The 15,428-nt window shown below is 34.8% G+C and overlaps 1 protein-coding gene across 3 annotated transcripts; it reads left to right on the top strand.

The window, feature by feature from the left end:
- The first annotated feature begins 175 nt into the window (after positions 1-175).
- On the top strand, positions 176-5,350 carry LOC129748990 (uncharacterized protein K02A2.6-like). Of its 3 annotated transcripts, none has more exons than XR_008737893.1 (2): positions 176-907; positions 4,852-5,350. XR_008737893.1 is itself a non-coding variant. In XM_055743808.1 (2 exons), exons 1-2 carry the CDS (start codon positions 985-987, stop codon positions 4,926-4,928), a joined length of 1,029 nt encoding a protein of 342 aa, XP_055599783.1. In that variant the 5' UTR covers positions 176-984; the 3' UTR covers positions 4,929-5,350. The 3 variants fall into 3 exon arrangements, 2 of the variants coding, with proteins under 2 accessions (XP_055599783.1, XP_055599782.1); XM_055743808.1 differs by having other exon boundaries at positions 176-1,936; XM_055743807.1 differs by having other exon boundaries at positions 176-459; positions 689-5,350.
- The last annotated feature ends 10,078 nt before the right edge of the window (positions 5,351-15,428 follow it).

Consider the following 15,428-nt stretch of genomic DNA (forward strand, 5'->3'; position numbering starts at 1 on the left):
GTTCCACAGAAGAAACAAAAATGATATTGATTTTTCAGAACAATATATTTAATTTTCCCATACAAACCTAAAAGTTCAAATTTACTCATGTAAACGTTACTTAAAAATTTTGCAAAAAATGATGGATGAGTTTAGAACCAAAACGAAGCTTATTAGACCCTGTTGTGTCCAACTGGGCACACTGCCGTCAAAAGTGAGAGAGAATTAAGAAATGGAAAATAGATGAACAAGCGCAAGCTGGCATTGCCTTGTAATACCTAACACGAAACGGTCGTTGTTTTAATTTAATTCCGGATACTTTAGCTGGCGACGAGAAAAAGTTAAACTGAAGTTTAAGTTCGTGCGGTTCGTTTTTTCAGGTGTAGTGAAAAATAGTGAAAATTCTTGCTTATTGGCGAAACCACCAAAACGGTGCGGTAAGACTTGAGTCAAAATTGACCAAGGTTTTCTGTGAATCAGGTACGGAAAGTTATACGCAGAGCCAGAAGTCAAAATTGACCAGAGCTAGAGCTATTGCTCGCGGAAATTTTCGAACGGCAAGTGATATAATCGTATTGGAAGAAAGAATTGATAGCATTTATCGATTCTCCATTATTTTGTACAAGTGGAATAAGAACAAGTTTCGCGTAGTGTCTTATTGTGAAATCGCACAAAGGCCTGATTGTTCAATTTTTCTTCTCCACTGTAGGTATTGTCCTCGCCGAACAACGAAAGCGAATACCTACTGAGAGTGAGTGCCTCAATTTCTGAAGGGTTCATCTGAGATCCCAACATAAAAGTTGCTCCACTTCCGAAACTGCATCTTCCGTGCTGAGTGGCCGTTGATGCATTAGGAGTGAACTCACTGTTGGTGCTGACAAAATTTTGGCAAGTTTTGTTTCTATTTGATGCGCGCTGGATCTGGAAGGTAAGCGGTTTTAATTTTTGTTTTTTTCTAATTGGGAAATAAAAATAAATCGTGCCGGAAATAACAATCAGCTCATAATGGCAGAATCAGCGGCTAATTCAAACTTAGCTACATCAATCGAACCCTACAGAAGAGGAACGTCCTTTTCTGACTGGGTTGAACGTCTCGGATATTGCTTTCTAGTGAACAAAATATCGGATGACGATAAGAAAGCACACTTCATCACCTTGGCTGGACCTTTCATATTTACGGAATTGAAGCTTTTATTCCCTGGTCCTGGCAAGCTGACAGAGGCATCTTTTAGCCAGATAGTGGCTGCATTGAAAACGCGCATTGATAAGGTTGACGATGAGGTTTCTCAGCGTTTAGCCTTTAGTGGTCGTTTTCAGGAGCCAGGGGAATCAGCCGAAGACTATTTACTATCGTTAAAATTGATGGCAGAATTCTGCAACTTTGAGGGAAAAGACAAGACAATTCGTGACCGACTTTTATTTGGTGTTACCGATATACCGTTAAAACAACTGTTGATTAAAGAACCGAATTTGACGCTTAGTGTGGCTGAAAAGATAATTGCGGGCTATGAGTTAGCCAGGAAACACACAAAGGTGATGGAGCATAGTCAGGCTCAAACTGCAGCTGTTGGCGTTGTTGGATCAATGCGTGGTCCTGTTAAAAGTCGGCTGGGTTCGAGGCCAGCGGGGCGTGAACCTTATCGTTCGGAAAATGTACGCAGTTTTGATTACAATTATAAACGGGGCGGTCAACGTTATGATGATTCGAAGGAAAAAAACCAATATCCAGGACAGCGTAGACCTGATTACGACCGCATCACCTGCAGTTATTGCAATCGCAAGGGTCATTTGGTTCATAAATGTTTTGAACTCAAAAATCGGAAAAGAGATGCGGTGAAGTTTGCTGATGCTGTGGAAGAACCGAGAAGTTCGGGGCTAACTACAGATAAACACCTGAGCGAAATGCTGAATCGCTTAAGAGCTGCTAGATCGGATTCTGATAGCGATTCTGATACAGGTGATGTTCAGTGTATGAATGTGACGTCTAAAGATAAAGTTAATGGTCCGTGTTTGGTAAATGTTGCGATTGAGGGTAAAACTATTCAGATGGAAATCGATTGTGGATCATCGGTGTCTGTTATAAGCAAAAATCAATATTTCAGTTTTTTTTCACTTCCTTTAGAAGCTTCATCTAAACGATTGGTGGTTGTAAATGGTGGAAAACTATCAATTGAAGGTGAAGTTAAAGTAAATGTACAGTATAATGGTATGAAAGCATGTTTAAATCTTATAGTACTTAACTGCAATAATAATTTTTCGCCTTTGCTTGGAAGATCATGGTTGGATATTTTTGTTCCGGATTGGAGAATGGTTTTTTCAAATATTTCTTCAATCAAAGGTGTGGCAAATTTGGACAGAGATGAAATAATATCTAACATTAAACAGAAGTTTGCAAACGTTTTTATAAAAGACTTTTCCACTCCTATAAAAAATTTTGAAGCGGAATTAGTGTTGAATGTCGACAGCCCTATTTTTAAAAAGGCCTATGATGTTCCTTACAGACTTAGAGAGAAAGTTGGGTTATACCTTGATAAATTGGAAAAAGAAAAAGTAATTACACCAATAAAAACTAGTCTTTGGGCATCACCTATTGTGATTGTTATGAAGAGGAATGATCAAATAAGATTGGTCATTGATTGCAAAGTTTCAATCAATAAATGTTTGATTCCTCATTCTTATCCCTTGCCAGTGGCTCAAGATTTATTCGCTAAATTGGCCGGATCTAAGTTTTTTTGCTCTTTAGATTTAGAGGGGGCTTATACACAGCTATCACTGTCAGAGAAATCTAGACGGTTTATGGTTATTAATACACATCGAGGACTATTTACATATAATAGATTACCTCAAGGAGCTTCGTCAAGTGCATCAATCTTTCAGGAAATTATGGAAAAAATTTTAGCGGGCCTTGAAAACGTGTTTGTTTATTTGGATGATGTTTTGGTATGTGGTTCCAGCATGGAAGAATGTAGACAAAAGTTGTTTTTAGTTTTAGAGAGACTTGATAAAGCAAATGTAAAAGTAAATTTAGAAAAGTGTAAGTTTCTCGTTTCGAAATTAAATTATTTGGGTCATATTTTATGCGAAAATGGTTTATTGCCATGCCCTGATAAAATTTCAACAATAAAAAAGTCTAAACCACCAACAAATGTTAACGAACTGAAGTCTTTTCTAGGTTTGATTAATTACTACAATCGATTCATACCACATTTATCAACTAAATTGTATTGTTTATACAATTTATTGAGGAATAACGTTAAGTTCAATTGGGATTCCAATTGTACAAAGGCTTTTGAAGAAAGTAAGCAAGCTTTAACGTCAACTAATTTCTTAGAGTTTTATGATCCAAATAAGCCAATTGTTGTCGTATCTGACGCTTCTGGGTATGGGTTAGGAGGTGTTATAGCACACATCGTAGATGGTACTGAAAAACCGATTTCCTTCACATCGTTCACTTTAAATGAAGCACAAAAGCGATACCCTATTCTGCATCTTGAAGCATTGGCCTTGGTTTGTACCATAAAGAAATTTCATAAGTATCTGTATGGTCAACATTTTGTGGTGTTCACGGACCATAAGCCTTTAGTAGGTATTTTCGGGAAAACGGGTCAAAACTCTATTTTTGTTACGAGACTTCAGCGCTACGTTTTAGAAGTGTCAATATATGATTTTAAAATTCAATATAGACCATCCTCTAAAATGGGGAATGCAGATTTCTGCTCACGTTTCCCGTTGCATCAAACCGTGCCTGAAGAAATAGATACTGAAATTGTGAGAAGTATCAATTTCAGTAACGAATTACCTTATGATTCTATTAAAGTTGCTAATGCTACCATTAACGATAAATTTTTGCAAGACGTTATGTATTTTATGCGGAATGGTTGGCCAGAAAAGATAGAGAAACGATTTATCGATGTACATTCGAATCAACATGAATTGGAAATAGTAGACGAGTGTTTACTGTACAAGGAAAGAGTTGTTATACCACAGCTGTTACAAGATAATATTCTTAAACTGTTACATGCCAATCATGCAGGGATAGTAAAAATGAAGCAGTTAGCCAGACGAACGGTTTACTGGTTTGGTATAAACTCTGATATTGAAAACTTTGTGACCAAATGCGATGTTTGTAACAGTAGAATGCCGATCATGAAACCAAAAGTATTTTCCCAATGGAATCCAACGACAAGGCCTTTTAGTAGAGTTCATATTGACTTCTTCCATTTTTCTAATCACACTTTTTTGTTATTAATTGACAGTTTCTCCAAATGGCTAGAAATAATTTGGATGAAAACTGGAACGGATCATAGCAAAGTTTTGAAAAGGATGGTGGAATATTTTGCTAGATTTGGATTACCAGACGTATTAGTATCAGACGGAGGGCCACCGTTCAATTCACATAAGTTTGTAAATTTTCTTGAAAATCAAGGCATAAAAGTCCTGAAAAGCCCGCCATACAATCCTTCCAGTAATGGTCAAGCCGAAAGGTTAGTTAGAACGGCCAAAGATGTCCTAATAAAATTTTTGTTAGATCCGGAATTTGCTGATTTGAAAATGGAAGATCAAATAAATTTGTTTCTAGTTAATTATAGGAACACTCCGACGAAAGATGGTAAGTTTCCATCTAAAATTATATTTTCATACAAACCAAAGACGATAATGGATCTACTAAATCCTAGATCAAAACATAAACAAGCATTAACGCAATCTTCCAAAGAAATTCAACAAAATGTTGGGAAGGAAAGGGATTTGCATGATCCATTAAATAAATTAAATGAGGGTGACGAGATATGGTATAAAAATTCAAAAACACACAATAATGCCAGGTGGTTAAAAGCTATTTTTTTAAAACGATTTTCCTTCAACACTCTGCAGGTACTAGTTGGAAGCGTGCGCATCATGGCCCATCGTTCACAAATAAGGATCCCGGCCCATCAGGACAATTCCTATAAGCCAAAAGTGAACATACAATTGTCAAGAACAACCAACAAAGAAGTACGACCAGCAACCATGACAGAGTCCAATAATAGTGAGGAAGAAGAAGAATTTCTTGGATTTCCGGACATAGTTGAAGAAAAAAGGTTAAAAAGAAAGCGAAAAGCAATTGACCCTGGTGTGGAATTACGGCGGTCAGAAAGAAGCAAAAAATCTAAAATACAATCTGAATATAATTATTTCTAATGAATTTATAATGTTAAGTGAAAGCAAATGTAGCATATATTATAAAAAAAAATAACCTCGTAAAAGGGGAAGAACTGTTGTGTCCAACTGGGCACACTGCCGTCAAAAGTGAGAGAGAATTAAGAAATGGAAAATAGATGAACAAGCGCAAGCTGGCATTGCCTTGTAATACCTAACACGAAACGGTCGTTGTTTTAATTTAATTCCGGATACTTTAGACCCCAGGGTTTGAGAAATTCCAAAATGACCCCAAATCGACTCAGTCTACCTATACGTACATATTCTGGAAAGCCAAACTTGTTTTTTGATTTTGCAACTGTCCGCGTAGCTTAAAGTATGGTTTTCCACGATAAACTTTTTAACTAGCTTTTCATTTTTCAATGAGAAAATTATTCTCTCGATATGAGTTTTTTGAATGATAGATTCACATACATGTGGTAACTTTCCTTCAAAATGACATTTAATTTTTATTTTATTTTACTGCTTTTGTTTTAAATTTTACACTTTTCCGGACACACAAAATCTTAAGCAAAAGTATTCGAACTGTCGTCATCAAAATCGAATCTAGAATGACTTCCCGTCGTTCATCCGCGAATCTTCTTCGCTCAATCATCCGGTTCACTCTCTTACGTTCATTCATCTATGTTTTTCTCTCACAGCCACTCAAATAGCGTGAATGAGTTGATTGAATTTTACACTCTTAACTTGAAACAATCAGCTTCTTAAAATTAACTTCATTTACGGATGCGATCGAAACAAGTCGAATGAGTAATCTCCAATAAATAATATTTCGATTATTTGAGGTTGTTCTAATCAATGCGATTCTAGTATATTAATTTAAACTATTGATATTTCATATTTGTTTTTACTATCAGGACATAACTACCACATTCGCCTTCTTCTGTACTCTAAACAAAACAAAACAAAACATATCTCAATCTAAAGGTTTTTTTTTTGAGTGGCATAATTCCTATAAACATACTTTTCATTTTTATAAGGCCTTATCCTGCTTTGTCATGTGTTGATACAAAATAGCTGAATGCAAAACATTTAGATGTAAATGTCGAGCTAATTAAATTCTCTTTTTTATTATTAAAGTCTGGTAATAATCGAGTACTTGCAAACTAGACAAGGGGTATCAAAAGATAAAGTTTCATTAAACTTATTTAATATTTTAATCTTACAACCATGAAGTTTTGAAATTTTATTAATAATTTAATTTAACGCGTGTACGATGCTTATAAGTCGACTCGAAATGTTACTCCCTTTTTAGCCAAATATTTTTGTCGAGTGAATTGAGTTCCTTTTCGATTGCTGCCGTTCCTAGTCACTGAATTGTTGACATATCAATCAAAACAATTAAGATTTTCGCGATTTTTGTTGTCCTGCTCGTTCCAACATTTCGGAAAGTCGACTAGTTAAACTTAGGAACAAGATCAGAAAAACGGAAACCGGCAGTACGTTGACCAGAAACAAAGGCAATCCAGAGCATTACCGAACATTACGGACAACCGAAGGCCGTCGGATCAAAATAAATAGAAAAATTTCAGCATACACAAATCGGGATGAACAGAGTGTTTGCGTCCTGCAGCTGGCCAAAGCACCGAAATCAAGCACAAAATGAGTTAATTTCAATGTCTTTTACGTCGCAGTTATCAACAAACAAAACAGGCAAATCTGGGCTGCCGCTACTATGGCGAAAAGGTAAGTGTATAACAATTGTCGAAATTGTTCCAAATACAATTTGAAAGAGGAGCTTATACGCAAAGATTCTAATGCTTTCAATATTCCAGGAAATCACACAAAATCAAAATCCAGATATCGCCGTTCTGAAGGTGATCAGGCCACACCGAGCCTAGAGGTGATTGGTACAGAGCTTAACAAATCAGGGAGCCAAGAAATGCATCATTATTCGATGCTCATGGAATACCACTTGCCACAAACTATTCATACCTCGCTTGAATCGACGTTCCATAGAAACAATTCTTTATATTTGCCAGTTCCGTTATTTTTTTTTTTAAGAAATCGATTCGATGTCGCAAAATACGTCTTATCAATCAGAATCTTGTCGAGAGGGCCATCCACACCTATTTGCTACTGTTACGAGCCTTTTTAGATTGTCGTCACTTTGTACCAAAGTATGAGCAAATAGAATCATCATGAATAAAATGCAGATACTTCAAGACGAATAGTAGGGACCGATTTCTCAGTTTCACTGCTTAAATTAGATGCAAGAGGTTTTGATCTTGAATATACTATTAAAAACTTTGACAAAACACAGCATTACCAACAAATTGAGAATAGAAAAGAAAATTGCAACTGTTCGAAACATTAATAATGACAATTGTCATCGGTTGGGAATCCTTTCAACGAAGCCTTCTAGCCTTATTGAACATTTCACGTTTCTCACATGTGTGTATAATCTATAAATTATGTCTTGAAAATCCAGTAATCCTTTGTGACGTTAATAAAAGATTTATAAAAATCTATCATAATAGCTACATATATAATATTTGTAAAAATAGATGTCTCACTAGTTTTTAAATGTATTACATTTTGAAAGTAAAATATTTTAGATTTTCCTTTACAATAGCTCGTTTTTTTGGCGCTTGCGATCGCGAACTACCAAATAGAATTAAGAATCTGTTTCAACAGATTTGATGTTGAAGATTTTATCTTTAATTTTGACAATCATAAAGTTTCACCAACACATTGAGAATCAGCTTTAGAAGACAATTGTATTCGAAACATTTAACTTAATTTAATCCAATTAGGTACCTTATGAAGGTAGTCATAATCAGTGTAGTATTGTACAACTAGCGAATAGAGTTAAAGGAACTTTTCTGCTCTGGTTATCAAATGAAGTTCACTTAACCTTTTTTTTGAAGATGAATTTCATAAAAATCCTAATTTATCAGAAACACCATGGAATTTCAAATTATGACTTTTGAACAAATTAGCTTAAAACTGGTTTTTATATGAACATCTCTGTAGATTGTCAATGACAACTGCAATTTAAATCTTAATCAAAGCATTGTTGCAAAAAAACTATAATGTGTTATCCATCATTCTGAAATGTGAAATATAAACTTTAACGTGCCTCAGCTATTTTATCTACCTACTCATATGAATTTTACAAAACATCCAATTTTATGAGCACAATCAGTTCAGTATTGTTCAAGACATAGGCAGGACTTGCTACCGATGGGGAAACCATACATACATAAATACATACAATCAGTTCAGTATTGTTCAACAAGAAAATGAGTTGAAGATTCTATTTATGTTCTTTCTCATTCTTACAAGTTGTTTAATTCCTTCTATTCGAAGACATCAAATGTTATCCAATGTCATCATAATTTATACATTTTATTTTTTTTAGGTTTTATTTTTGACACTTTACCATCATTATGGCATTCGTGTCTAAGATATACATTTATGGTATTCCATATTGTGAACTATTCAACAATCCATCTACACATTTCTGTTTTATTCGGAGATCTAAAAAGTTACTCAAAGAAAACCATAATTTATACAAAATGCCGTCGCATTTCAAATTGTCCAATATTGAACAATAAACTGGTTACATGTCTTTGTCTTTGATTTTTGTGCAGCCGTATAATTGTTTTCAATTATTTCTGTTCTTGCTAAGCATCCCTTCTTTTGCATAGTTTTAACCGAAATTAATATCCCAATGTTTATCATCCTTTTATCAATGCGAAATTTATTTACTAACAAATAACAAAAAATCTTTACATGGGTATTTAAATTATCATTCTCCCACAAACCATGCCATACTGATGTAGGCAATCATCTCTCTCATATTTGAATAAAATAACCTATCAGCATTGCAACTCCTTAAGTTTGTGACCTCTCCAGCAACTGAATCATTATATGTGTCCTCTCGCACAACTTTATTTAACTTAACCTGTAATAAGCCATCTCTTATCGATAATTTGCACATTCCAAATCATTCAACTATTCAACAGTTTCAAATTTTATCTCATTCAGTTTGTGACCTCTCGCACAAACTCAACGGACTTGACCTCTCGCAAGTCGTTTTTTTATGAATCATTGTATTGTGTCCTCTCGCACAATTTTATTCGGACTTGACCTCTCGCAAGCCATCTATTATCGATCGTCATTTTCACATTCCAAATCATTTTCAACATTTAGAATTTCATCTCGTCTAGTTTGTGACCTCTCGCACATACTAAACGGGACTTGACCTGTCGCAAGTCGTCTTTTGATGAATCATTGTATTGTGAACTCTCGCACAACTTTATTTGGACTTGACCTGTCGCAAGTCATCTCTTATCGATCGTCATTTTCACATTCCAAATCATTCTTCAACATTTTGAATTTCATCTCATTTAGTTTGTGACCTCTCGCACAAACTAAACGGGACTAGACCTGTCGCAAGTCTTCTTTTGATGAATCCTTGTATTGTGTCCTCTTGCACAACTTTATTTGGGCTTGACCTGTCGCAAGCCATCTATTATCGATCGTCATTTTCACATTCCAAATCATTCTTCAAAATTTCTGAATTTCATCTCGTTTATTTTGTGACCTCTCGCACAAACTAAACGGGACTTGACCTGTCGCAAGTCGTCTTTTGATGAATCCTTGTACTGTGTCCTCTCGCACAACTTTATTTGGACTTGACCTGTCGCAAGCCATCTTTTATTGATCGTTATTTTCACATTCAAAATCTTAATTCTTCCGATGAATCAATATATTGTTTGTTGCCTCTCTAAAATCTTCCTTGAACTGTTGCAAATACAATTTAAGGTATATTTATAAGATAAATTTTCAGTTTTTTTTTTAATTCTTCAAGCATGCCTTTGAATTTCATATTAATTAACAGTAAGAACACAGTAAGAAAACAAGAGAATCATTTGATTACTCGCTCATCCAGTGTATTTATGTTTCAATGTGTTATGTAAAAAAACTTAATCCCCTATGCCTTCAAAATTCTCCCAACTTTTGAATCAGTACGATGTAGAACCAAACTATGCGAACCTTTTTTTTTTTTTTAAAAAAATAACAATAACTTGTGACACGCCAGGTTTAAAACATTCCGAATCTTCGACCAGGAACAACTCATTGCATGATAGTTAAATTATGTAATAATATTGACGTCTAATATACTGAATATTTTATTTCAGTTTCTTGTGACAAACTTACTTAAGCCATGTTATAAAGAGCTCATAATAGTCGATGAGTATACTTTTCATCAACAAGAAATTAGTGTTTTAAAGATATCTCTTTCTTATCATTCCTATATTTCTATCAAAGCTTAATGAATTTTTCAATCATATTAGGAAATCTTTCACGGTTCAAGTATTCATTTTACATTCAACTGGTTTAAGTGATGACAAAATGTACACTGTTCATCTCTCTCATGGCATTTGCTAAACAACCAATTAAGCATAACAATTCAGTGAAAATCGCAATAAAAATTCTTTAATGCATTATATTTTGAATCTTTTAAACTTGATATATTTTCATTTTACAAAAGGGTTACCGTCACCAAAAATCCAATTACCTTTAAGATCATATTTGATAAGATTATTACGCTACAAATAGAAATTCATTTATTCGTCATTGCATTCCCTTTTATTTTGTAAAGTTCAATATCGAATAATAAGTATCATAACATAACTTTAAATTTCTCATAAGTATAATTTTACAGCCTTTTGAAAGTCCAAAAAACCCAGTTGCATTTGAACTTTTTGCATCCCTGCACAGTAATCATAACCCAGATATTATAAAGTTCACTAAGAAAAAAACGACGCCATTTTGCTAATTTCAAATTTCAATCAAATAAAAACCATACATACTCACGATACGGGAGCGTAATTGCGCCATTGTGGTAACTTTCCTTCAAAATGACATTTAATTTTTATTTTATTTTACTGCTTTTGTTTTAAATTTTACACTTTTCCGGACACACAAAATCTTAAGCAAAAGTATTCGAACTGTCGTCATCAAAATCGAATCTAGAATGACTTCCCGTCGTTCATCCGCGAATCTTCTTCGCTCAATCATCCGGTTCACTCTCTTACGTTCATTCATCTATGTTTTTCTCTCACAGCCACTCAAATAGCGTGAATGAGTTGATTGAATTTTACACTCTTAACTTGAAACAATCAGCTTCTTAAAATTAACTTCATTTACGGATGCGATCGAAACAAGTCGAATGAGTAATCTCCAATAAATAATATTTCGATTATTTGAGGTTGTTCTAATCAATGCGATTCTAGTATATTAATTTAAACTATTGATATTTCATATTTGTTTTTACTATCAGGACATAACTACCACAATACATACTTATGTGGTAAACTTATCTTTATTGCGAACCGTCATGTTCACAGGTTTTTAGTACAGACCCATTCGAATTTGACCTTTTTACAGATGTTCCTAAATCGAATGACATTTAAAACAATGTTACCTTGTATTTTTAGATATAGAAGGACCAATATAATAAAGATTAAGACCAAAATAGTTATTTAGTTGCAAAAAGTGGATTTTTTTTTCAGAACAAGTCGTAAATTTACGACGAAATCCGAAAAAGTCAAGTTTGCATACACATTTTTTGCAATACCGCCAAATACCCTTCAAGATCAAATTTTTCAACCTAAAGAAACAGATTGTAGTTTTTCCTTTCAAATCAAAACAGTGTCAAAATGTAGCTCTTATCGATAGTGTTTTGAAAACTGTACATTCCACGACAAACTTGATCATAATTTTTCAGTCGTTGACATGGTCGTCTAAATGTTGTTTTTTATGGACATGCGCTTCTTGTAGGTTCATTAGTATTTTTCAAACTAGCAGAAAAATTGTATGTGTAACTCGTCACAAAACTCGATTTTTCAGCACTCGACGTTAATATTATCTAACTTGGCAAGCCTCGTTGAATTTACGACAGATCACTTTTTGCAACTTATTGTATAAATAAGGAGTGCATTCGAAAAAAATGCAACACTTTGTTATGTGAATAACTTTAGAATGCATGGATGTACATAAATTGATGAAATTTTTAGCGAAGTTACCTAGTAATCTTTTGTTTACATCTGCAAGTTTTTGTAATGTTCTGTCATTACATTGTTTTTGAGATAGCGTCCAATGAGTAAATTTGTTGACTTTAATATTTGGACAACAAGTGCGCCATCTAAAATCCATACTACGAAGCTTCCTTTTTTCAAATGAATTCTATTTTTGATAACTTTTTCTGTTTACTCAAGCTTCCCGAGCAGACATTGATGCCCAAATCGATAGTAAAATGATACCTAAATAAGCTGTCAACAGCAAACTGATAGCACATTGTGATGTGCATTCTTTCATGACAACAAAACGAGGCATCATTATGGTATCGAATATTTTTATCCGACAGCAAGCTAAGACCATATTAAGATATCAACAGCAAATGGTTAGCATAATTTGGTGTACAATTGAACTAACAGCAAAACTGGGCATCATTTTGATATCAGCGTTTTATCAAAGTAAAAAGCCGAATCCAGTGAAAAATTTAATTTGATAGCATAACTAGGCATAATGGAGCTGTCATTTTTTTTTTTTTTTCTAAAATACAATCCTGACAGAGTTACTTTATTCATTATGAAATCAAAGCATCATTTGCTGTACAAGTAAAGTATTGCAAAGTGTATGCGCTAAATTTAGTTTACAAAATGAAACTTGGTTTTTTGCTTTTCTCAAACTGAGTTTGGGTTCCATTTCTTGACCGTGCAGCTACAAAAAAAAAAATTCACGGCACCCTTTATTTCAGAGGTGCCAGGTCGTTTTATCAAAAATCAGGACACCGCGAAGAAAAAAGTCAGGATTTTTCAGGACACCTCTAAATTAGTGAAAATAACATGCAGTTCTGCTTAGATTGCATAACTAAAGGCGAAATATAGGTGCTGAAGACGCCTCGAATTATACAACTGAAGCTAGAAAAACCTTGGCTGGCCTGCAGTTAATATCGAAAACACCATTTAAATATCATTTGAACCAAAAAATATCATTGGTTTAACAGGTTAAACTATTTTATTAAAGATTTGTTTGGTGTTCTCATCATTTAACAATAAATTTAGTTATAATTTAGATATTTTTAAAAAAAATCAGGACAAATCAGGACATTTCAAGGGTCATTTTTGAAAAATCAGGACAATTCAAGCGTTTTTGAAAAATCAGGACGGCCTCTCGAAAATCAGGACAAATCCTGATAAATCAGGACACCTGACACCCCTGCTTTATTTCTCGTTCACAGGGGTGCCAGGTGGTTTCGTCAAAAATCAGGACTACGCGAAGCTAAAAATCAGGATTTTTCAGAACACTTCTTGATTCATGGAAATAATCAGCAGTTCTGCTTAGGTTGCATAAAATAAAGACGCAATGCAGGTGCTGTAAACGCCTTGATTTATTCAACAGCAGTACGCAGCTTCTTGGCTGGCCTGCGGGTCATATAGAAAAACGTATATCGTCAATGCAGTTTCAATCTGGTGATTGGCAACCTTGCCAACCAGCGACGATGAACAGTTCTAGCGTAACATTTCATAAGGGCGAAACTAGCAGTTAGCTCGAAACGAGAAAAACACGTTTGAAATTTCGAAACATCTTATCAAATCCTTTTTAAAAAAATCAACCACTTTTTGTTCAACAAAAAATGTGCATAAGATGTGCAGAGATTTTCGAGTTACGCCTTTTTTTGTTTTCGATTACAGTTACTTCTGCAAGTTTCGCCCAATTGATCGCCGTTTTTGGTTTGGTTTTGAAGTTTCGCCTTTTGATCCTACACGCAAAAACTAAATCGGCCGTTTTGTCACACACGGTGAACTCAGTTACGCCTATTGGCCCTACACGAATAGAAAAACTAACCCCATTTTGAATAGGCGTAACTTCATGTTCCAACGGAAATGCATCATAAGGAAGATTCGCCCAGTTAAATTTTATCAACTTTTTAAAGTTTTAAGTGATTTTAAGATGAAACCGCGTTTATTAGGTAAAGTGCACATCCGGAATGACCGTTAACTCGATATGTTTACATTTGGAAGTTTCGCCCTTTTGAAATGTTACGCTAGAGTTCATCAAACACTTCGGCAATCCACAACCCTTTGTTTTGTTTGGTTCCGACACTCGGAAGATGTTTAACAGATGTCTGGTCAATATGAAATGTCTACAGTGATGTCGTCGTCGCTGTTGTTTCGGTTTTGGGATTCAGCGACAGTATATTAAAAGGGTTAAACTATTTCATAACAGATTTATTCGATTTTCTCATAGTTTAACTACAAATTCAATTCTATTTAAAAAATTTTTATGAGAATCAGGAGATTTCAGAGACTATTTTTCAAAAATCAGGCAACTCAAGAATTTTTGAAAAATCAGGACGGTTTCTCGATAATCAGAACAAATTCTGATAAACCAGAACACTTGGCATCTCTGCTCGTTCGTTAAATTTTGTAAACAGGAATTGTGAACTGTCACCCCAGAAGGGAATTACGTCATCTTGCGAGTTACTCCAATTGTGCTTGTTTGAAGTTCCGGAAAACGGAGAAATCTGGCTGCAGAACACCAACGATGTGACCAGGCAGTAGGTTGGATTTAGTAGCAAACAGGGTATTGCCAGCCCGGTAGCTTCCTGCTTTCGTGTATGGAAAACAGGTAATCTTTGTAAGCTTTTAATAAAAGATTAAGAATTAACTTTATTTTTCTTTTATCAGGTCCGTCAATTTTGTTCCGATACAAATTGAAATTAAAAACAAATATATCGAGCTCTGCGAAGCTACAGCCCAATCAGCTCCCGAGCCAGCCGTCACCACAATAACAATAACAACTCGCTCCAGTGGTTTTAGTTTAGGATCCGGTGGTTCCACATTAGGCTCAACCCTAGCCAAATCAGTAGCTGCCGTTCCGTAAGCCGTATCAGGTACAATCGATCTGAGTATAAATTTAAATCCACTTGCAAGCTCGGAATTGTTCAAATTTGAGCCGCGAAACCGGTAATGGAATTCGGCTCGACCCGATATATTCGCTTTCCTGGCTTAACCAGCGTTGACTGTCGAAAAACCAACGGCAGATGGAGGCAAGATGGATTGGTGGAATATTGTGACCAGCGAGTTTTACGGAGACTGGAAGCTCTTGCGGAGTTCTGATATGCACTTTTATTTGAATTGCAGATTGCCTCATTCCAGTTCAGCTGAATATACGGTAAGTTAAGACAAAACTTTTTATTCTGGTCAATTCAAAAACCTATTTTTGAATTGCTG

Source organism: Uranotaenia lowii, chromosome 2 (assembly GCF_029784155.1).
Source record: "Uranotaenia lowii strain MFRU-FL chromosome 2, ASM2978415v1, whole genome shotgun sequence".
NCBI lineage: Eukaryota > Metazoa > Arthropoda > Insecta > Diptera > Culicidae > Uranotaenia > Uranotaenia lowii.